The 22,331-nt window shown below is 32.8% G+C and overlaps 1 protein-coding gene across 11 annotated transcripts in view; it reads left to right on the top strand.

Annotated features, from left to right (window-relative positions):
• The first annotated feature begins 249 nt into the window (after positions 1-249).
• The window catches only part of Vps13b (vacuolar protein sorting 13 homolog B), a 677,770-nt gene continuing 655,688 nt past the window's right edge, over positions 250-22,331 (top strand). For 3 of the 11 annotated variants that reach the window (XM_078016871.1, XM_078016873.1, XM_078016872.1), the window contains exons 1-3: positions 266-498; positions 947-1,121; positions 12,178-12,321. In XM_078016871.1, the coding sequence (XP_077872997.1) occupies positions 975-1,121; positions 12,178-12,321 (291 nt within the window). In that variant the 5' untranslated portion in view covers positions 266-498; positions 947-974. The other 8 variants (XR_013423897.1, XM_078016877.1, XM_078016874.1 and 5 more) reach the window with 6 other exon arrangements.

The following is a 22,331-nucleotide window of genomic DNA, read 5'->3' as shown; positions in this document are numbered from 1 at the left end:
TACCTCGCTCCTCCTACCTGCGGCCTGGCTCACTGCGTCGGTTTCCCCAGAGAAACAATTATATATATATTTTCCGGGTCTGAAGTACTAGGACCATCTCCCCGCAGTCACGGACCTATGGACCCTAGCGTTGGCCCATCTAAGATTGACCTCCACTTCGGGAACAGCCCTGGGTGTAGCGATCCCACACCCTCAACCACCAACTCTCGGGAGCGCCACTTCCGGATCTCGGGTGTCTCCACTTTACCGGTCCGCCCCTTGCCCTAGGCACTTCCTAGAGCTTTGTCCTGACAACTATTAGGGTTGGTGCCGAGGTGCAAGCTAGCCGTTTTTAAGAGTTCTTCAAGAAGACCCATTAGCTTCAAAGACCTGAGAAATCTAGAGGGGCTGCTGAGTGGGAGAAGAGGCGGCAGAGACGTACTGTTTTGAGCACGGAGTGAGGCACACCCGGAAGTGGCGCTGTACCAGAGCCGCGACGCCGCCGGGGGCGCATGCCAGGTACCGCGGGGTAGAGGAGACGCCACAGCACTCTGGCGTGATTTTCTCCAGAGGGTGGGGTGCTGTGGCCGCGGTGGTGGGAGTGGGAGCGGGCCTGGCTCTCGTTCTGGTTCAATGTTGGAAGATCCGGCTGGGTTCCGGGAGGCGAGGGCCTTGCGGGGTGGCGGGGCTGGTGAAGGGCTGCAGCAGCTTAAGGGAGCTTACTTCTCCTCCTCTCACTCCAGGGGACTCACTGTCTTCTCTCCCACTCCTCACCAGGCCAGGTGAGGCGAATTGTAGTAGTGGAGAAGTAGTGGTCGTAGCTGGGAGTCCGCTTGAATATTCTCTGCTGTGGTAGTTGGCGAGCTGCTGCTTTTCGGCCTTTCCAGTCCTTCCTGAGAAATGCTTCTGGAGAAACCTCGCTGCACCGCTGATTCAGTTCTAACGTTTCTGTGTTAACCCTTTTCAGAGTCTGACTTTGACCCTAACCTTAAAAGATGTTGGAGTCATATGTAACTCCAATTTTAATGAGCTATGTGAATCGCTATATCAAGAATTTAAAACCTTCGGATTTACAGCTTTCACTATGGGGTGGAGACGTGGTTCTCAGCAAGCTCGAGTTAAAGTTAGATGTGCTAGAACAGGTAAGCTGTGTAGCTGTCATTGACTATAAACATTTTCAACTTTTTTTTTTTTTTGGCATAATCTGTTTTCTGTGCTTTGCCTTTATGCTGTAAAAAAATGTACTTTTCCTGCTAACGTATTTTGGGCTTCCCTGAAACTAGATACTTTATTTTACATATATATTTTAATGGTTTCTTTTAGTAAGGGTTTATAACAGTAGTATTCCCCAAAGTTGTTTCAATTGATAGGAAAATGTTTTCGTTGTTCTTGTCAGAATTGTTCAAACTGTTAATTCTTAAGTGTTAGGACACTGGAGATGTACCCTCGATGGGGAGGGGATAATGTACATTTCAAAATTATGTCTGAAGCTGCAAAATATTACTTTCTTGTTTTCCTTTTTGGACAGTGGAAGAGTGAAAGACAGTAAGATTAGATCTTGAGAAAGGTTCTTTCAGTAGGAAATGTGACATTACCCATGGTATCCTCACAGAACTCAGTAGACACAGATTGAGAATGGCAGTAAAATTGAAAGTCTCTTTACTAAGCCATTTCTTTTTAGTTTCTTTTAATGTGAGAATGATCTGAAGTAAACGACATAGTTCACATTTATTAGTTCATTTAGTACACTTAATAGTAACGTATTCCAAGCAGTTGTTACTTTTGAGGATACAAAGTATCTGTGGAAGCTAAAGAATCAGAGACCTGCTGCCTTTTAGGTGATGAGGGAATACTTAATCTGATGGTGATGATTATCAATTTTTCTCTTCCTCCACCTGCTCCATTATTGAATAATCTAGAATTAACACTAAGAAACTCTTGGCTTCTTTTTTTCCCTCAGATTAATTGGGTGTCTTAATTTTTTTGTTTTATTTTTCTTAATAAGCACAAATCTCAGTTTTTATTATATACACCTGTATGGCAAAAGCTTTTTTGCGTTCCTTTGTATTCAGTATTCATACTCCTAAAAGAGATGACTGATAATCTGATATCTGTCAAATAGATGTTTCATTCATTCTTTATGTATATGTGTGTATATGTATATATACAGATATATATCTATTTTTTAGTTGTAGATGGACACAATACCTTTCTTTTGTTTTATTTGTTTTTATGTGGTGCTGAGGATTGAACCCAGTGCTTCACCATGTGCCAGGCAAGCACTCTACCATGGAGCTACAATCCCAGCCCTTGTTCATTATTATTAAGTGTCAAATATATTGGAATCATTTGTGTCTGGCTTTTTTTTTTTCATTGAACATTATAGGTGAGATTAATTTATATTGTTGGATGAACAGTAGTTCTTCATATTGCCCTATTGTATTACTTTAAAAAAAATTCTTTTTTGTAGTTGTAAATGGACAGAATGCCTTTATTTTATTTATTTATTTCTGTGTGGTACTGAGGATCAAACCCAGAGCCTCACACAACCTAGGTAAGCACTCTGCCACTGAGCTATAGCTCAACCCTGTATTCTTTTTTTTTTCTATATATTTTTAAATTGTAGATGGACGAAATACCTTTATTTTATTTACTTATTTTTTATGTGGTGCTGAGGATTGAACCTAGTGCCTCACATGTGCTAGGCAAGCACTCTACCACCGAGCTACAGCCCCAGTTCTGACCTATAGTATTCTGTTGCATAAAGAGTCCATGGTTTACTTTCCTATTCAGAGAACATCCTTGTACATGTATTTTGATGGATGCAAGTATTAATTTTCTGTAGATGTATACTTAAGAAGTAAGCATGTGTTTAATATATACTGCCAAATAATTTTGCAAAGTGGTTTTTATCAATTTACAGTCTCACAGTGTATGAAAATTCCAGTTATTTTACATTTGTTATTTTAATTTTAGCCTTCCTGATGGGTATGTAGTGATATCTCATGTAATTTTTATTTGTATTTCCTTAATGACTAATGATGAGAATGGTTTCTTTTCACATACTTACTGGTCATTTGGATATCCTCTTTTGTAAATTCTCTTTAAGTTTTTTTGCAGTACTGGGGATTGAATCTAGGGTTGCTCTGCCACTGAGCTATATCTGTAGCTTTTTTTTTTTTTTTTTTTGAGACAGGGTCTTGCTAAATTCTGAGGATGGCCTGGAACTTGTAGATCTCCTGCCTCAGCCTCCTGGATAGATGGGATTATGGGTGTGCGCTACTGTGCTTAGCAAGATTTTTGCCTCTTTTTTTTTTTTTTTAAACGGGTTTTCTGTCTTTGCATCTCTCCAGGAGTTACTTTTGTGGGGTGGGTGAATGGTAGAGGTAGGGGGATGAAACCATGGCCTTAACCATGGAGCTATACCTAAATCTCTAGGAATTTTTCTAATATTTGGAAGATGAGTTCTTTGCCAGATACATATTTTCATGCTTTTCAGTATCTTCTCTTGGTTTGTGGCTTATCTTTTTACTCTCTTACAGTTATCTTGATGAATAGAAGTTCATAATTTTATTGAAATCCACTATCTTTTTCTATATAGTTAGGATCTTTCATGTCTTATGAAATTTTTGTCTTTCTAATTTGTCTAACACTTTTTAAATTTGTTCTTCTTAGATATATGTGACAGTAAAGTGTATTTTGATATATGTTCATAGAGTATAACATTATAATTAGGATCCCATTTTTGTGGTTGTACATAATGTGGAGTTTCACTAGTAGTGTATTCATATATAAACATAGAAAAGTTATGTTTGATTCATTTTACTGTCTTTCCTATTCCCATCCTCCCTTCCTTTCCTTCATTCCCCTTTGTCTAATCCACTTAACTTCTGTTCCCTCCCTCCCCCAACTTAGTGTGTGTTAGCGTCTGCATATCAGAGAGAACATTTAGTCTTTGTTTTTTTTTGGGGGGATTGGCTTGTTTCACTTAGCATGATAGTCTCCAGATCCATCCATTTACCCCAAGAAGTTATAGTCATTCTTTTTTATGGCTGGTAATACTCCAATGTGACCTGCTTTTTATTAGATTCTTTGGGAATGACAATCATGTTATCTGAAGATAATGACAGTTTTATTTCATTATAAAATAAAATAACATTTTATTTATTTACCTTGTACCTTTTTTTTTTTTCATTATTGAATTGGCTAGGGCCTCTTACAATGTAGAGTAGACATAGTGAGAATAGGTTTTTTTTTTTTTGTTCCCAACTTTAATGGGAACTAAATATTATGTCATTGTATTAGTTGTGAACACCCTTTATTGGGATAAGGAAATTCTCTTCTGTTTCTACTTTCCAATAAATTTTTAGAATGTTTAATGAATGTTGAATTATGTAAAATATTATATTTAATGATTTCATATTTGATTTTTATTTTGTTAATGTTATAAATTACATTGAGTTTTTAATTAAACTAATCTTGCATTCCTAGAATAAACCTTAGTTGTTATGGTCCCCTTTTTCCATATTGTTGGATTTTGTTTAGTTTCATTGCATCTGTGTTTGTGATAATGGCTTAACATTTTTCTTTTTTGTGATGTGGTTACCACATTTTGATTATCAGATAGTTTGGCTTCATTAGATTATTTATGAAGCATTTCTTATTCTCATAATCTCTAGAAAATAAGATTGGTATCGTTAGTTTTTTCCTTTTGTTTATTTTTACATTATATATAACAAAACTTACCATCTTAACCATTTTAAGTGTACAGTTCTGTGTCATTAATTACATTCAGATTTTTGTGAAACCATAACTGCCATCCAAATCTAGAACTTTCTCATTTTCTTAAACTTGAAATTCTGTACCCATTAAGCAATTAACTTCTATCTTTATATCTTCCCAGCCTGTTGGAACCACCATTCCATTTGTCTCTATGAATGTGACTACTCTGGATACTTTATATAAGTGGAATTGTTCAATATTTGTCCTTTTGTGAATGGCTTATTTTACTCACATTGTCTTCAAAACTCATCTGTACTATAGAAATATGTCAGCATTTCCTTCATTATTAAGGCTAGATAATATTTATGTGTGTATGTATGCATATAACACATTTTGTTCATCTATTTATCCATCCATGAATACTTGGATTGTTTCTACTTTTTGGCTATTATGATAATGCTGCTATAAGTGTAAAAACACCTTGTGAAAATACCTTTTAAACATAAGTGTAAAAATACCTCGTTGAGATCCTACTTTCAAGTCATTTGGGTATGTACCAAGAAGTGGAATTACTAGATTGTATAGTAATTCTTTTTTTTAATTTTAATTTTTTATTTATATACGACAGCGGAATGCATTATGATACTTATTATGTATATACAGTACAATTTTTCATATCTCTGGTTGTATACATAGTATATTCACATCAATTCATGTCTTCTTATCAGTACTTTGGATAATAATGATCATCACATTCCACCATCATTAATAACCCCATGCCCCCTCCCTTCCCCTCCAACCCCTCTGCCTATAGTTATTCTACATTTAATTTTTTTGAGGAACTGCAATATTGTTTTCCACAGTGATTGCACCATTATAAATCCCTCTGAGGAATGTGTAGGATTCCAGTTGCTCCATATCCTTGTCAACACTTTTTTCTTTTTTTTTAATTATAGCTATTCTAATGGGTGCAAAATGGTATATAGTTTTAATTTGTATTTCGTTTATGAACAGTGTTGCTGAGAGCACCTGCTCATATACTTAGTATTTATTTCTTCTTCTTCATCTTTTTTTTTTTTGTACTGAGGATTGAACCTATGGGCACTATATCCCCAATCCTCTAATTTTTTTATTTTGAGACAGGGTCTCACTAAGTTGCTGAGGCTAGCCTCAGACTTAGATTCTCCTGCCTTAGCCTAGTGAGCTACTGGGATCACAGGCATGTGCCATCGTGCATGGCTCTTATTGGCTATTTTTGTATCATCTTTGGAGAAATGTCTGTTTAAGTTCCTTGCCCAGTTTTGAGTCAGGTTTTTAAAAAATTATTGTTATTTTTGTTGGGATGCAGGAGTTCTTTATTTATTGTGGCTGTCAATCTCTTATCAAATACATGATTAGCAAATACTTTTTCCTATTTTTTTTATAGTAGATGAACACAATACCTTTATTTTATTTTTATGTGGTGCTAAGGACAGAACCCAGTGCTTGTATGTGCTAGGCAAGCCCTCTACCAACTGAGTATAACCCAGCCCACTTTTGCCTATTCTTTGGGTTGCCTTTTACTGTTGATAGTATCCTTTGATGCATAAAAGTTTTAATTTTTGATGATGTCCACTTTTTTTTTTCTATTGTTGTCTGGGTTTTTCATGTCATACCTAAGAAATCATTTGCCAAATTACTCATAAAGTTCTTGTTGTTTTTTCTCCTTTTTTTGGTGGTATTGGGAATTGAACCCAGGGCCTTGTGCATGTAAGGTAATTAAAACAAATTTTTTTAGTTGTTGATGGACCTTTATTTTATTTATTTATTTGTGGTGCTGGGAATTGAACCCAGTGCCTCACACATGCTAGGCAAGCACTGTATCACTGAGCCACATCCCCAGCCCCTGCTTCTTAGTTTTTTAAGTGTAGGAAAAATTATCTGTGAAGTTATTTGTGTCGTGTTGGAAAGTTGTAAATTATTGATTTAATTTCCTTAATAAGATATAGGACTGTTTTTCAGAGAATTTCTCCATTTCCTTATTATTTTTTATGTGGTGCTGAGGCTCGAACCCAGTGCTTCGCACATGCTGTGCGAGCGCTCTACCGCTCAGCCCCAGCCCCAGCCCAAATATTGCTCTCTTTACAGAAAACATTTGCTTACTCCTGCCCTAAATCATCCTATTTAAATATATAAAGTTTTTTTTGTTATTTATTTTAAAATTGTTTTAAAAACAACATACCTGTGGAATCCATAATGATGTCTTTTTACATTCCTCATTTGATAATTTGTATTTTCTTCATCAATATTGCTAGGAACTCATCAGTAAATATTATTAATTTTAAAATTATTAATTATCAAAATATTAATATTTTCAAAGGATTAACTTTTGGTTTTGGTTTTGATTAACTTTTTGTTTTGTCATTTTTTTCTCATTTCTTTCCACTTTGTGATTTACTATTTTCTAGCTTCTTGAGAATCTAAGAAAACTTAACGTCATTGTTTTTTTTAAGCCTTTTTTTACTCAAATATATACATCTAATGTTATGAATTTCTTTTTAACCAAATATTTATCTCTGTCACACAGAAATTTGTATCTTTCTAGTTAACAGCTATACATTTTTATTATTTTTATGTTGATTTCTTTGATCAGTGGGTTATTCAGAAATATATTGCTTAATTTCCAAACATTTGGAAATTTGCTAATCAACTTTCTGTCATTGATTTCTAATTTAATTCACCTGTGATCAGCACAGTCTATGATTCCAATCCATTAAAATATATGACTCAGTGTATGGTCTGTTTTTGCAAATGTTCCATGTACCATTGGCAAAAGGTGTGTATTCTACAGTTGTTGCTATAGTGTTCTAGAAGTGAGTGATCTGTTGTTTCTAATTCATGTTAGTTCTTCAAATCTTAAACATCCTTATGGGTTTGTTTCCATTGTCTACTTTTTCTGTCAGTTACTGAGAGACGTATGTTAATGTTCCCAACTGTGTGGATTTGTCAGCTTATCTCTTAGGTTTGTCAGTTTTCATTTTATATATCTTAAAATTATGGTAAGTACATAACAAGTTTTAATATTTTGATATCTAATTGTTGAATATACTTTAAAAAAATTTCCTGAAATGTGTTCCTTTTTCACCCTGGTTATTCTTCTTGTCTTAAAGTCTTTAATTATATACTTTATAAAATTATTTTAGTTGTTTACACTAAAGATTACAAAATGCATATTTGCTTTATTAGATGTCTTTAGTACTTTCACCATTTCCTGAATAATTTTACAACAATTTAACTGTAAATACTGTCCCTTTCCCTCTGCCTTTAATATTGTGGTTCTCTTTTTTGCTTGTTTTGGGTTTACTTCATTTTTCTTCTTAAGGTGGAAGGTTAGTTATTGATTTGAGATACATTTTTCTTCTGTTATAGCCATTAACAACTATACATTTCTTTAGGTGCATCTAATGAATGTTTATATATTGTGTTTTTATTTCTATTCAGTTCAGATGTTTTCTCATTTTCTTTGAGATGAATAGGTATTTTTTGCAGTTGTTGATTGCAGTTATAAGTCTGTAGATGTCAAGTGTATTTTGTTGATGTTTTTCAGGTTTTCTATGAACTTGCTGATTTTTTGTCTGTTCCATTATTGTGAGATATTAAACTCTTCATCCAATATTATTAGCTCTTTCTCCTTTGAGTTTTGTTTGAGTTTGCTTTATGTATTTTGGAGCTTGGTTTTTTTGTAAGTTTTATGTTATTCATTAATTGACCATTTTATATTTTATTTATTTTGTATCTTATTTTTATAGAGATAAAATTGTCATTACATTTTAGTGTTTTTTCCTGAGATAACTAAAGTTGTAATGTTTATTTTTTCTGTATGTTTTTATTGGTACATTATAATTATACATAATGGGATTTGTTTTATATATATAAATTTTTTTTTTTTAAAGAGAGAGAATTTTTTAATATTTGTTTTTCAGTTTTCGGGGGACACAACATCTTTATTTTATTTGCGGATGGAACCCAGCGCCCCCCGCATGCCAGGCGAGCATGCTACTGCTTGAGCCACATACCCAGCCTGTTATATTTTCTTACATGCACAGAATATAACAATATAATTTGGTCAAGATCATTTCCCCATATTTTACCCCTTTGTCCCCTCCTACCTCTTCTTGGTTCCTTTCCTCTGCTCTGTTGATCTCCCTTTGATATTCATGAGACTCACCCTTACTCCATCTTTTTTTTCCCTTTTTCCACTCTAGCTTCCACATATAAAAGAAAGCATACAACCCTTGACTTTCTGATTTTGATTTATTTTGCTTAAGATATTGTTCTCAAATTCCATCCATTTCCTGCAAATGACATAATTTCATAAAGAATTATGGCTGAATAAAACTCTGTTATGTATATTTACATGACATTTTCTTTATCCATTCATCTGTTGATGGACACCTAAATGGGTTTCATATTTTAGCTATTCTGAATTATGCTGCTGTGAACCTGGGTATGCATGTATCTCTACAGTATGCTAATTCTTTAGTATAAATATCAGGAGTAATATAGGAGTTGGGTCACATAGTTGTTCTATTCCTAGTCTTTAAGGAACCTCTGAAGTGATTTCTGTAGTGGTTATGCTAATTTACAATCCCACTAACTGTGTAAAAGTGTACTTTTTTCTCTACATCCTCGCCAGCATTTATTATTGTTTGTTTTGCTGATGGCTGCCATTGTAACTAGAGTGAGATGAGGTATTGTCTTCATTTGCATTTTCCTAATTGCTAGGAGTTGCATAGTTTCTGGTTACTTCCATTTTTAGTTGTCTTTTGTGCATGGTGAGATAAGACTCTTCTCTCATTTTTCTTTGTATGGAGAACCTGTTTTCTCAGCACCAATTTTTAAAAAAAGGCTGTCTTTTCTCCAATATATATCTTTTGGCACCTTGGTCAAGGATCTAATATCTGTGTGGTGGGTTTGTCTTTAAGTCTTCTTTTCCATTGGTCTACATGTCCATTTTGATCCAGTATGGTGGTTGTTTCTGTTACTATAGCTCTGTAGTATAATTTGAGATCAGGTGTTGCAATGCCTCAGCATTGATTTTTTTTTTTTTTTTTTTTTTTGCTGTAGAGTTTTTGGCTCTTCTGGATCTTTTATTCTGTAAGTGAATTTTAGAACTGTTTTTTTCTAGTTCTGGTGAAGAAGTCATTGGTGTTTTGATCCCCATCAAAATTGAATTTGTATATTTCTTTTGGCAATATGACCATTTTAACAATAACAGTTCTGCCTACCATGATCATAGGAGGTTTTTCCATTTTCCTGTGTCGTCTTTGATTTCTTTTTTCAGTGCCTTATAATTTTCATTGTAGAGATGTTTCACTTCTTTGGTTAGATTTATTCCTAGAGAATATTTTTTAGATGATATTGTGAATGGAATTGTTTTTCTGATTTCTTTTTCAGCAGATTCGTTACTAATGTATAGGAAAGGTATTGATTATTGTTTGTTGTTTTTGTAACCTGCTACTTTATTGAATTATTTTTATTCTAGCAGTCTTCTGATGGAGCTTTTTGTATCTTCTGAGTATAGGATCATGTTATCTGCAAACAGTGATAATTTGACTTCTTCCTTTCTTTCTTTTTTTTTTTGGTACCAGGGATAATAAGTGTTGAATTTTAGTTAGATCTCCACCATGGGCTATATGGTTTAAAATTCCATGTCTAACATGTGTATTAATATTTGTTAGTAGCTAAACTGATGAGTAACATTATTATGGCACCAAGTTCTTGAGTTTAATTTGGGTATCTTTTAACTTCTCCCTGAGAAAATGAAATTTGTGCCTATAGACTGCAATTCTGGTAGCCATTTTGCAAATGTATCAGAGTTGCATAAGTCAAAGGGTGGTGGAGATGGAAATAAAATCCACTCATTTTCCAATGAAACACATAGCCAGTATAAATGTAATCAATAATCATAAGGGTAATATAAAGGCAATATTATTAGTGGTTAAGAGAAAGAATTTTAGCGTCATATGTCTCAGTTTTCAGTTCTGGCTTTTCTTGTTTCATTTGGGGAAGTTACTGGACCCTTCATGCCTCAGATTCTTCTTCATAAAATAGGCTGATAGTATTTACATTTTGTTGTTCTTAGGATTAAATGGTTATATGCAGGTAAGGTGCTTAGAATGGTGCCTCTTCCATCGTAAGTGCTTAGTAAATACTTTCTTTGTTGCAGACACTGATTAGTATATAATTTGTGCTAGCTAAATAATGCTTGACATAATTACTGCATGTTTAAACTTAATATAATAATAAGTAGTTAAAAGTTGTGACATTCCATCCGAAAGAACAGTGACAACACTTCATTAGAAATAGTAGTGACAATAAATTTTTAGTAATCTGGCCTTAGAGTCTCTAGTTTAAGACATAAATTAGACCCACACTTTTGTAATAATATTAGTAGTAATAATAATAATAATGATATTTAGCATCTTTGTAATGATTTCTGTATGAGGAAGACCAGTGTTCTAAGCACTTTATAAAATGAATTGATTCAATCTTCAAAAGATTATAATTATTCAAATTTTACAGATAATGAAAGGAGCCACAGATACATGAAACAATTTACCTAGTGTAATTGGGTACTAAGTGGCAGAGATTGGATTTAAGTCCATGTCTGCTGGCTGTAGAGTTATTAGTTGTAAAGCACTTTACCATTCTGCCTGTATTTAGCTCTATTTGGTATTTTGCTAAACCAAGTAGGTGCGGAGGGGATAAGATTAATAATTTTTTATTAACTGTTGCACATAGTTGTAATAGCTATAAAAATGTGATAGAAATATAGTCTTTTTTCCTTTGTTGACTTGTAACAAAAGTTTTGTCCAGAGTGGAACAAAGTAGTATAAAGTGATTATGATGAAGATTTATGCTATCATATCTAAGTTTTGTCAAGTAATAATAGAAAGCAATCAGAAAAATGTGAAATTTATGACCAAATAGTACTGAGGTAAACTCTTCAATTAGGCAGAGTACATAGGTTGTTTTTGTAGTTGGTCAGTTTTTATTTAGTCAGGTCATTCTCCTTTCTCCGCTTCAGTCCCCCTTTCAACTTGCCCCGCAGATACCTTTTGAGGACATATTTTAGAAATTTAAGACAACTGCAGTTTTCTCAAGTAGTGTTGCTGTCTAGGGCTTTGATCCATTTTTATGACTGCTACCACTACCACATGTGAACCTTTATCATAGACCATATATTGTATGTCATTTTCATTCATCAGAGTAGCAAACTGAAGCCTAGAGAGTTTAAGTAACTTATTAAATGTAAGTTGCATAATAAGTTTTTGTGGTTTATCATATAGTTTAATAAGTTATTTAATTTTGCTTTGTGATAAACAGTGATGAATGAAATATTTTGAATTGGAAATTTTATTTTTAAGAAAGGAATTTGGATACAAGGATAAAAAATATTAAGTGCTTACTAACTTTAATGTTTTGTGTTTTAAGGAACTGAAATTACCCTTCACTTTTTTAAGTGGACATATTCATGAATTGAGAATTCATGTACCATGGACAAAATTGGGTTCAGAACCAGTGGTAATAACCATCAATACAATGGAATGCATATTGAAACTTAAAGATGGAATACAGGTAAGAAATTATCAAACCTAGTTGTTGAATGTGAACTAATTTTAATACTTATTATATCTGACATTTCTATAACTTTTAGAACTCACTGTCACATGAATAAATATAACTGTATATACTTTGTTTACATACCTTTTAAAGTAATAATTATTTAAATAAGGGTGTTCTGAAATTTGGACAAAACATTAAAAGGATATTTTCATACAAATTTTGCTTTATTGATCATAACCTTAATAGGAGTAAATATATATTGCTTATTACCTGTATTTACAATGGAAGAGAGGCCTGATTAAATCAGTCTAATTTTTAGATTAAGATTTTTGAGTTTTTGTGAAGGACCAGTGTGAATCTTTATTTACAAATCTTCTAAATCAATTTCTCAGGCTAATTTTTAAAAAAAATATTTATTTTTTAGTTTTTTAGGTGGACACAATATGTCTATTTTATTTTTATGTGGTGCTGAGAATTGAACCCAGGGCCTCATGCATGCTAGGTGAGCATGCTACCACTTGAGCCACATCCCCAGCCCTATCAGGCTAATTTTTGAGAAAATGAAAATATATTTACCGTAAAGGCAAATTTCATTATTATTTTTGTATCAGAAACTGGTTTTTATCAGACATTTATTTCTTCTCTGACTCATCGTACATTTCTTCTTTATTTTTATTTTTTTAGTTATTGATTGACCTTTATTTTTTTACTTACATGTGGTGCTGAGGATTGAAATACCCAGAGCCTCACCCATGCTAGGCAAGCACTCTAACAATAGACCTATAATCCTAGCCCTCATCATTTCTTATTGATGGTTTTTGCAAAGGTATAATCAGGTTTTTTTTTTTTGTTGTTGTTGTTGCTGTCTGCTATTTAAAAAAAAATTTTAAATTCTGATTTGTTATATCTGACAGCAGGATGCAATTCAATTCATATTACACAAATAGAGCACAATTTTTCATGTCTTTGGTTGTACACACTAGAGTCACACCAGTTTTATGTACTTAGAGTAATGATGTCTGTCTGTCTCATTCCATCATCTTTCCTACCCCAGTAACCCTTCTCTTCTACTTACTCCTCTTTTAGGGAAGTTTGTTTATTCCTCCCATGCTGACCCCCCCAATCCCCCTCCCCCCAATCCCCATTATGAATCAGCATCCTTATGTCAGAGAAAACATTCTGCATTTGGTTTTTGGGGATTGGCTTACTTCACTTAGCATAATATTCTCCAACTCCATCCATTTACCTGCAAATGCCATGATTTTATTCACTTTTAATGCTGAGTAATATTCGATTGTGTATATATACTACATTTTCTTTATCCATTCATCTGCTGAAGGGTATCTAGGTTGGTTCCATAATTTAGCTATTGTGAATTGTGCTGCAATAAGCATTGATGTGGCTATGTCCCTGTATTATGGTGTTTTTAAGTCCTTTGGGTATAAACCAAGGAGTAGGATGGCTGGTTAAATGGTGGTTCCATTCCCAGTTTTCCAAGGAATCTTCATACTGCTCTCCATATTGGCTGTACCAATTTGCAGTTCCACCAGCAATGTATGAGAGGAGTATGTGCCAAAACTTTTCCTATTCAGGAAGCCCAACAGGTCAGGACAGCAGCATTCTGTGAAGTATGTTTCACTTTCATCTTGTAGTAGTGTGTCATTATTATTATTTTTTTTTTACTTTTTTCTTGCATATTTAACATTTACTTTTTAGTTTTAAGTGAATTGATAAGTTATTTATTTATTTTGGTGCTGGGAATCGAATTCAGGGTCTTGTGAGGGCTAGGCAAGCACTTTGCCACTAAGGTATATTCCCAGTCCCTATAAATATTATTAAAATGACTGTTTTTCATGAGAACCGTAAGGTAGTTTTAGCAAAACCTAAGTATAACTTTAATTTCTGTGAAATTTGACTTATTTATGAGTTATTAAAGTTATTTCTTATTTTAAGAAGATTCTTTTTTTTTAAACATATTTTTAGTTGTAGATGGACACAATACCTTTATTTATTCATCTTTTTGTGGTGCTGAGTATTGAACCCAGTGCCTCACTTGTGCTAGGCAGGTGCTCTATGACTGAGCCACAACCCCAGCCCCTTAAGTAGATTCTTTAAATTAATTGTTATATCAATTCATTAGGCTCAGATCTTTTTTTTCATTAATGAAATATTTGATTTTAAACGTGCATTATCCAATTTAACTTAAATAAGGTGGTTCTTGAAAATAAATAGACCAATGTTATATTCTCATGAAAACTTTCTTTGTGAACTTTAATTATTTGAGAGGTTGATTTGAGAAACCTGTAGATAGTTATATTGTAGTAAGTTTTATTTTACATTTATGTTTGGTAATACTGAAATAGTTCTTAATCATCTGTTATTAGATTTTTTTTTTTTTTAAAGTCTGGACTTGGTTATACCACCCATGTTGTGCCCTGTATTAAAAGGTGGAAAGGAAAAAACCCAGTCATTAAGTATTTTTTTCAATGGAAAGGTGGAAGTTTCAAGTCCAGATGTCCCATAAGAAACACATTTAAAATAGACAAATTACAACTAATTATAGAGGCTACAGAAAAAGATTTGTAACACATGACTTAGTGCAACTTAGAACTAATATTTGATATTGGACCATGCAGATGGCTACTGAAGGAATGATCAGATTTCCTGCTTGCATGGTATTTGAAACTTGAATTTTGTGATGTGTGGAATAAAAGGTCAAATGTCATGAATGTAAACCACTTTCAAAACAAGTGTTTTTTACAGATGTTTGAAATTTTGCTGTAGAAAGGATTTTTGAAAATTGCATTTGACATTTGGACAAATTATTTAAAAGTGTATACCCCTGGAGAGTAATACTTGGGTTTATCCTAGTAATTGGAATTAAATTTTGAGTAGAAACATTATAAAACTTAAAGTATTTTAATTTTAGGTTTTAAGCTTTGATAGGTATAGTATGTAATTAAGTTAAAATTCTGCATGTACTAGTAGAATGGAATGGCTCCATATTTAAATTATTTGAAGTTTAATTGTGTTGTACCATCATACCAAAGAAAAGACTAGAGCTGGGGCTCAGCAGTAGCACACTTGCCTGGCATGTGTGAGGCACTGGATTTAATTGTCAGCACCACATATGAATAAATTAAAAAAAATAAAGGTTTATAAACAACTAAAAAAAAAGAATAAAAGAAAAGTCTTTCCTAAATAAAAGTGGGGTGACATGGTAGGTTAAAAGAAGGGGGCTTTTATTTTGATATATATAGTGCATTGCTCTTATCTATAATCACCCTACTGAGAAAATAGCACACCAGACCTTTTTTCTACTAGTTATAATTAAGCATCTATCAACTTTTCCCCACTCTCCCACACACACACCTCTCTGGTAAAAAAAAAAAAAAAAAAAAAATTTAATGACATATTTTCATTTCATTCATTTTTCCTTGTTATATGTTGAAATCTGTTGCAAATTTGTATATACATCTCATTTTGGACTAGTTTATGACAAATGCACAATACACACATATGGGTAACAGCTACTATACTGAGTAGCATGGTCACAGATTAGATTGACCTTGTAAGTCATTGTGAGGTTTAAAATATATAGAGTAAGAATGTAGTAGATGGTTTTTAAAAAGTGAATAATAAAATACAAATTATCTACTGTTAAAAAAAGGGGGGGGGCTTTTAAAATCACAGGTATTCAAGTATCTGAATATGGAAAAATGTTAACTTTAATGTATGGGAATGTATTAAAATGATTAAAAGATGGAAATATGAAGTTTATTTCAGATTTTAGAAGAATACAGCATCATTAAATGCTTTTAAAAATAATATACATATATTTTTAGTTGTAGACTGATACAATACCTTTTTGTATGTTTATTTATGTGGTGCTAAGGATCAAACCCAGTGACTCACATGTGTAAGTACTCTTCCACTGAGCTACCTCCCCAGCCCATCATTAAATGCTTTGATAAAAGGACATAACAATTTTTTATGTTCAATCTGATTCTGCCAACATTTGTTGATTGCCTAACCTGCTGTGAATTGCAAAGCATGGCTAAGATATTTGTAGAATCTCAGCAAAGGACACTAAGACAAAGAGATTTATAATGTTTCAGTGTGACTGTAGTGGTCATGGTTATAATGTACTCAACATTTCTTTGAAATCCATTTTAATTACAGAGATTTTTGAAAGAGAGTGACCCAGATTCTTTCGGGTAAAATAAAGGCACTTTGATGTTCACTTAGAATGATTTTTAATAATTTTAAACTAAATAAAATACTTGTTAAAGATTTGATGTTTACTTTGAGAGAGTCCTTCTATGTCATTGTCCCTACCTTTAGGTCTTGTTGATTTGTGACTTGTGATCTGTTTTTTTTTTCTATTTTGGATTTCAGATACAGTTTGATTCATGACAAACTGTATCATTACATATCCATCCTTATATAATCAAATACTTGCGAATCTATCATATAACTTGAGCTAAAACATTACCAAGAACTTACATTTAATTATGTTTTCCTCTCCTTATTTGTATTCTTGCTTGTTCATCCTTAGTGAACCTCATCTGCAAAATAGCACAAGACTTTGTACACAGTTTTTAAAATTTTGTGATGAGTGTTCATTCTTCGCTTAGTGTATTAAGTATTGGAAAAAATACCTCTGCAATCTAAAGAGAGTGGTGAATTTGTTTTTAAAGTGCTTATTTATTCTGGTTTTTATAACATCTGGAAAGTAAATTTTGAAAAACTTTTAACCTAATGAATGCAACCACTCATTAAGTTGTTTATATAAGTAATACTTATGAATAAACTTTAAAAATGTTTTTAACCTAAACCAAAACTTTAAAGTACTGAGTTAAAAAACTGAGCTTTCTGTTAATGTTCTAATCTTGGTTAGTATTTGAAACAAGAGGGCAAATTTTACATATCCTTGTGTCTTTAGGTGCTGTGGAAATCCTTTATTGGGATTCAGAGGAATTGCTTTAAATGTATAGATGATTTTGAGGGGAACTGACATCTTTACTAAGTTGTTTTCCATTCTGTGAACACAGTGTGCCTCTCCAATTATTTAGATTGTTCTTGATTTCTTTAGTTAGGAATTTGTGTTTTCAGCCTACAATTCTTTTAAATGTTTTATTAGATTTATATCTTTTTTCTTTGGAGCATTTATGAATATTGTGAATTTAATTTTATTTTCTGTTTATTTTCATATATAAATTCAGCATTTATATATAAATAAAGTTGCAGTTTTATATGTATAATTTTTGTGCTTTGATCTTATATCCTGTGATGTTGCTTACATTATTAATTCCAGTAGTGTTTTGGTTGATTTCTTTGGGATTTCCTAAATGGGCAATAACATTATCTACAAGTAGAGACAGTTTAGTTAGTTTTCAATTCATATGCCCTCCCACCCCCCACTTTTTGTTTTTTTGGTCCTAGGGCTTGAACTCAGGGGCGCTTAATCATGGAGCTAGATCCCAGCCCTTTTACATTTACATTTTGAGATGGAGTCTTCCTAAGTTGCCTAGGGCCTCACTAAATTGCTGAACTGAACTTGTGATTCTCCTGCCTCTGCCTCCTGAACCTCTGGGATTACAGGTGTGATCCTACCCTTGTTGAATTGATGAGTGTTTTCACAGAAGCCATTATTAAGTAAGCACTTCAGTACTGGTCATTAGTAACATCATGTTTGCACAATCCAGTATACACTGTTCATTTATTTTTAAATTCTCATTGCCCTTCAATATTTAGTGCTCTGATCTCTTTCTCAAAATTTCACTTTCTTGGTTCTTCTTAATCACTTCCTCTACTTGTTTGGCTCCTTTTCTCTCAGCTTTTCTTAATCATTTTCTATTATCTATCCCAAATTTAAATTGAAATTTTTTTTGGTTTCATTATTTTAGTCATATTTTACTCTCCTTGGCTATTATTTCCAGTACTCTTAGTTATTATTTTGTCTTCTATGTTCTTTATTCTCAAAATACTATTTTAGGGTTCAGTCTTTTTTTCCCCCCAGCACTAATAGCTAAATGAACTTCACCTGTATGTCTTATAAAATGTCCTAAATGGAATTCATATTAAAGTTAAATCCTTTTTGGTCCTTTATATATTTCCTTTTTCATTGAACACTTCTACTGTGAACATTCAATCCAAATCAGAAACCCAGAAGTCATCCTTAACTTAATGAGCCTCATATCCAATTATTCATCAGACTCTGGTTTCTACTGCTATCTTATCTTTGAAAGTATCTGTTTCAGCCTTCATACACGTTTTCAAAAAGTATCTGTTTCAGCCTTCCAAACAAGTTTTCAAACTGCCTGCAGGAATATTCCTAAATGTGAATTATTTCCTCAAGTCTATTTTCTTTCTCGTCCAATGATTTTCTTCTCTCTTATAGTGAACTTTTGTGCGACTCATAAGAGACTTTAATATTTATTGTATTCCAGTGTTCTCTGAAGTCCTTCAGGGTCTTCCTCATGTTTTCCATTTTTTATGCTGGGTTAAAACTATTTCATAATACTAAACATGATTTACTTTTTAAAAATTCTCATTCTCTCATGTATGTACTATGGACTTTTTCAGAGACTACTTGATATATATCATTGGAACAGAATGAAAGCAGAAGGAGATATGAGAATCTAGCTGTCCTCTACTAATCCAGAGCTAAAAAACAATGTAAAATAATGCCATTCTTTTTACTAATTTTGTTTTGGAAAATACAGCTATTTTCCACAACCTGCAAATTTAAAAATTTATAGTTTATTTTGAAATTTTCATAATATGTGATATTTTTATTTTAAAAGAAATAATAAAATATGTATACAAGCTGTGAATGTAGCTCAGTGGCAGAGCACTTGTCTAGCATGCAAGAGGACTTGGGTTCACCAGCATGAAAAAAAAAAAGGACCTAAATATGTATACAAACTTAAATATACTTCAAACATGTTTTCTCTTTATCTCTAATAAGGTACATAAGGCTAGTAAAAGTCATACATATAAATCATCTTTGGGATTCTCAGTAATTTTAAAAGAGATAGAAATATTTGAGGACCACTGGCCTACTTGTTAGGGAATCACTGAAGTATTTTAAACAGGTAAGCAACTTGTTGCATTTCTTATTTAGGAAGTTAACTGGTTTTTTACCATGGAGGAAAGGATTGGAGGAGGAGAATTTAGAGTATTAATTAAATTCATTTTGTCACATTCTAAGAGAATGTCCTAGGTTTCCACATTCTAGGATAGGAACCAGATAGATCTGTCATTCCCTGTATCCATAGAGAGCTGTGGATAGATTCTAGAGTAAGAGTGTAGAAGTTCTAGGATGACTTTTGGGATTTTGGTTTAGGACTATTGGTGTGGTTTACTGGATTATGGTACTCTTAATTTAGATTTTTTTTTTTCTTTTTCGAGGTGCTGTTGATGGGACCCAGTGCCTCATGCATGCTGTTCAAATGCTTTACCATTGAGCCAAACCACCAGCCCTAATTTAGATTTTGAAGAGTTTAAAAACTTGTCAAGCTCATATGCTCACATAGTAATTAGAATCTAACTGAAGTAGTATAATAAAGTAGGCATTATACATTGTGAATAACTTACATACAAAATTATCACTCTAATACTATTTTCCTGTTTTTGAAGGAAAAATTGGAAAGTTAAATCCATTCAGTACACATATGTTGAGTTGATAGCTCTGTACTAAATGCTGTGGATATAGTAGTTAATGGGACAGACGAGCACTTTTCTTTCCTTGAAGTTTTTAAGGAAAAATTCACATATTACATGTGGTTTTTGAATTAATTTTAGCATGAAGTATTGTTGGTAGTCTCAAAATAATTGGAAACTAAATTGTTTTGTTTTAGGTTTAACTTCTTTTTGAGGTGAAATAATTGGGGTTGTTAAACAATATTACTGAAATGGAAATAAAAAGCCAACAGCCACAAACAGCTAACCTGTAGATGGATGAAAACATAAGTAAATGTATTTCAGACTGTGTTGAATGCCTTTAGAGTTAAGGAACAGAGGAAAATCATGGTTTCCTGAACTTTTACCTGTGTCTAGAGCCTAGAAATAGTAGGAGGAAAAAAAAATGTATTTAGTTAGCTATTGGGAAGATAACATAAAGATATAGTTCTTTAAAAAATATACATATTGAGGGGATGGGGTTGTGGCCCAGCGGTAGATCCTGAGTACCACATAAAAATAAATAAGTGAAATAACAGTGTTGTGTCCAACTACAACTAAAAAATAAATATTACAAAAATATATAAATATTTTTTATATAAATATTTTTATACATAAATATTTTTTATATATAAATATATAAAAATATTTTTCTAGTGTCTTTTATGAAGTTTATGGCATATGAACACCAAACCTGGTATAAAGTGGTTCAATAAATTTTTTTAACTTATTGAGGAATAGCTGTTGTTTGCCATAATTGGAAGTATGTGGAGTTTTATTATATTATATTTTTTTATTATATTTTTACCTTTTTTGGGCTGAAAGGTATATTTTTATTCACTTATGGTTCTTCTGAGGAGGAAGAAACATTTGGATTGATACAAGGGGAGCTTTAGTTTTATGAGGGACTTTGTAAGAATGAAAATATGGGTTGTAGAAGAAATGACAGTGCAACCTTAATTATAGTGTTTAGTGCTTGGTCTCCAGAATTTATATGTCTCAAGTCTGCATACAGAAAAATATTCTATTTTGAAACTTTACAGTTTGCTTGTAATCACCAAGTTTTCCCTTCCTTGCTGGTTACTATAATAAGGAACTGAGATTACAGGTTTTGTTTTCCTTTTAGTTTTGGTGGTGCTGGGGATTGAACCCATGGCTTTGTGAATACTAGGCAAATTTTCTAACACTGAGCTATATCCTTAGCCCACACCTTCCATTTTTTTGTTTGTGTTTGATTCACAAACACACATGCAACAGTTCTCTGATTTTAGTTTTGATGATTGGGAGTTGTTGATTTTCCTTGAACTAGTTCATTTTGCCATCGCCGCCTTTTAGAAACTCAAAATATTTAGTATTTAGAAACTATACTGAGCATATCTGAACTGAGTTTTCTATGGACAGATTATTGTTGGGTTTTACTAGTCCGAAAATTTCTGCCTTTTCTGCCTGTTAATCGAAGTATTTAGATTTCATTTCATATACATATACATATATATTCATATTTATTTATTTTTTTGGTACCAGGGATTGAACCCAGGGTCACTTAGCCACTGAGCTACAACCCCAAACCTTTTATTTTGTTTTGTTTTGAGACAGGGTCTTGCTAAGTCCTTAGGGCCTCGCTAAATTGCTGAGTTTGATCTAGAAATTTCAATCCTCCTGCCTCAGCCTCCCGAATCACTGGGATTGCAAGTGTGTGCCACTGCACCTGGCATTATTTCATATAATTTTTATTATGGATACATTCACGCCCAATGCCTTTTATTTGTTATATCTTTGTTCTATCAGATTTTTTTTTCTCTTTTCCTGTCTGTTCTTGGATTGAGCATGTAGTCATCCTCCTTCTGTTGTGATTTAGCTTTTTGTTATTTCAGTCATCGGAAGCCTGGCATGGTCTGAATATATTAAATGGAAAGTTCCAGAAGTAAACAGTTCACAAATTCTAAATTGCATGCTGTTTTAGATAGTGTGATGAAATCTGAAGTGTGAATAATTTCTTTGTATAGAATATTCGCACTGTATACCCTACCTGCCCCTTGGTCATTTGGTAGCAGTTTTGGTTGTAAGATAGAATTTTGCAGTATCACAGTGCTTGTGTTCAAATAAATGTTATTTTACTTAATAATGAACTAAAGTGCAGGAGTAGTGATACAGGCAATTTTTTTGGTATATAGTTTTGGTATATAATTGTTTTTATTAGTTTTGGATCATCTTTCTATGCCCTAATTTATAAATTGAACTATCATAAATATGTATATATAGGAAAACAAATAGAGTTTAATTCTATTATCAGTTTCAGCCTTACATTGAACATTTTATAATGTATCCTCCATACC

The sequence above is a fragment of the Ictidomys tridecemlineatus genome, chromosome 7 (assembly GCF_052094955.1).
Source record: "Ictidomys tridecemlineatus isolate mIctTri1 chromosome 7, mIctTri1.hap1, whole genome shotgun sequence".
Taxonomy (NCBI): domain Eukaryota; kingdom Metazoa; phylum Chordata; class Mammalia; order Rodentia; family Sciuridae; genus Ictidomys; species Ictidomys tridecemlineatus.
Note: the sequence above shows the minus strand (reverse complement) of the source record. Positions and strands in the feature narration are given on the sequence as shown.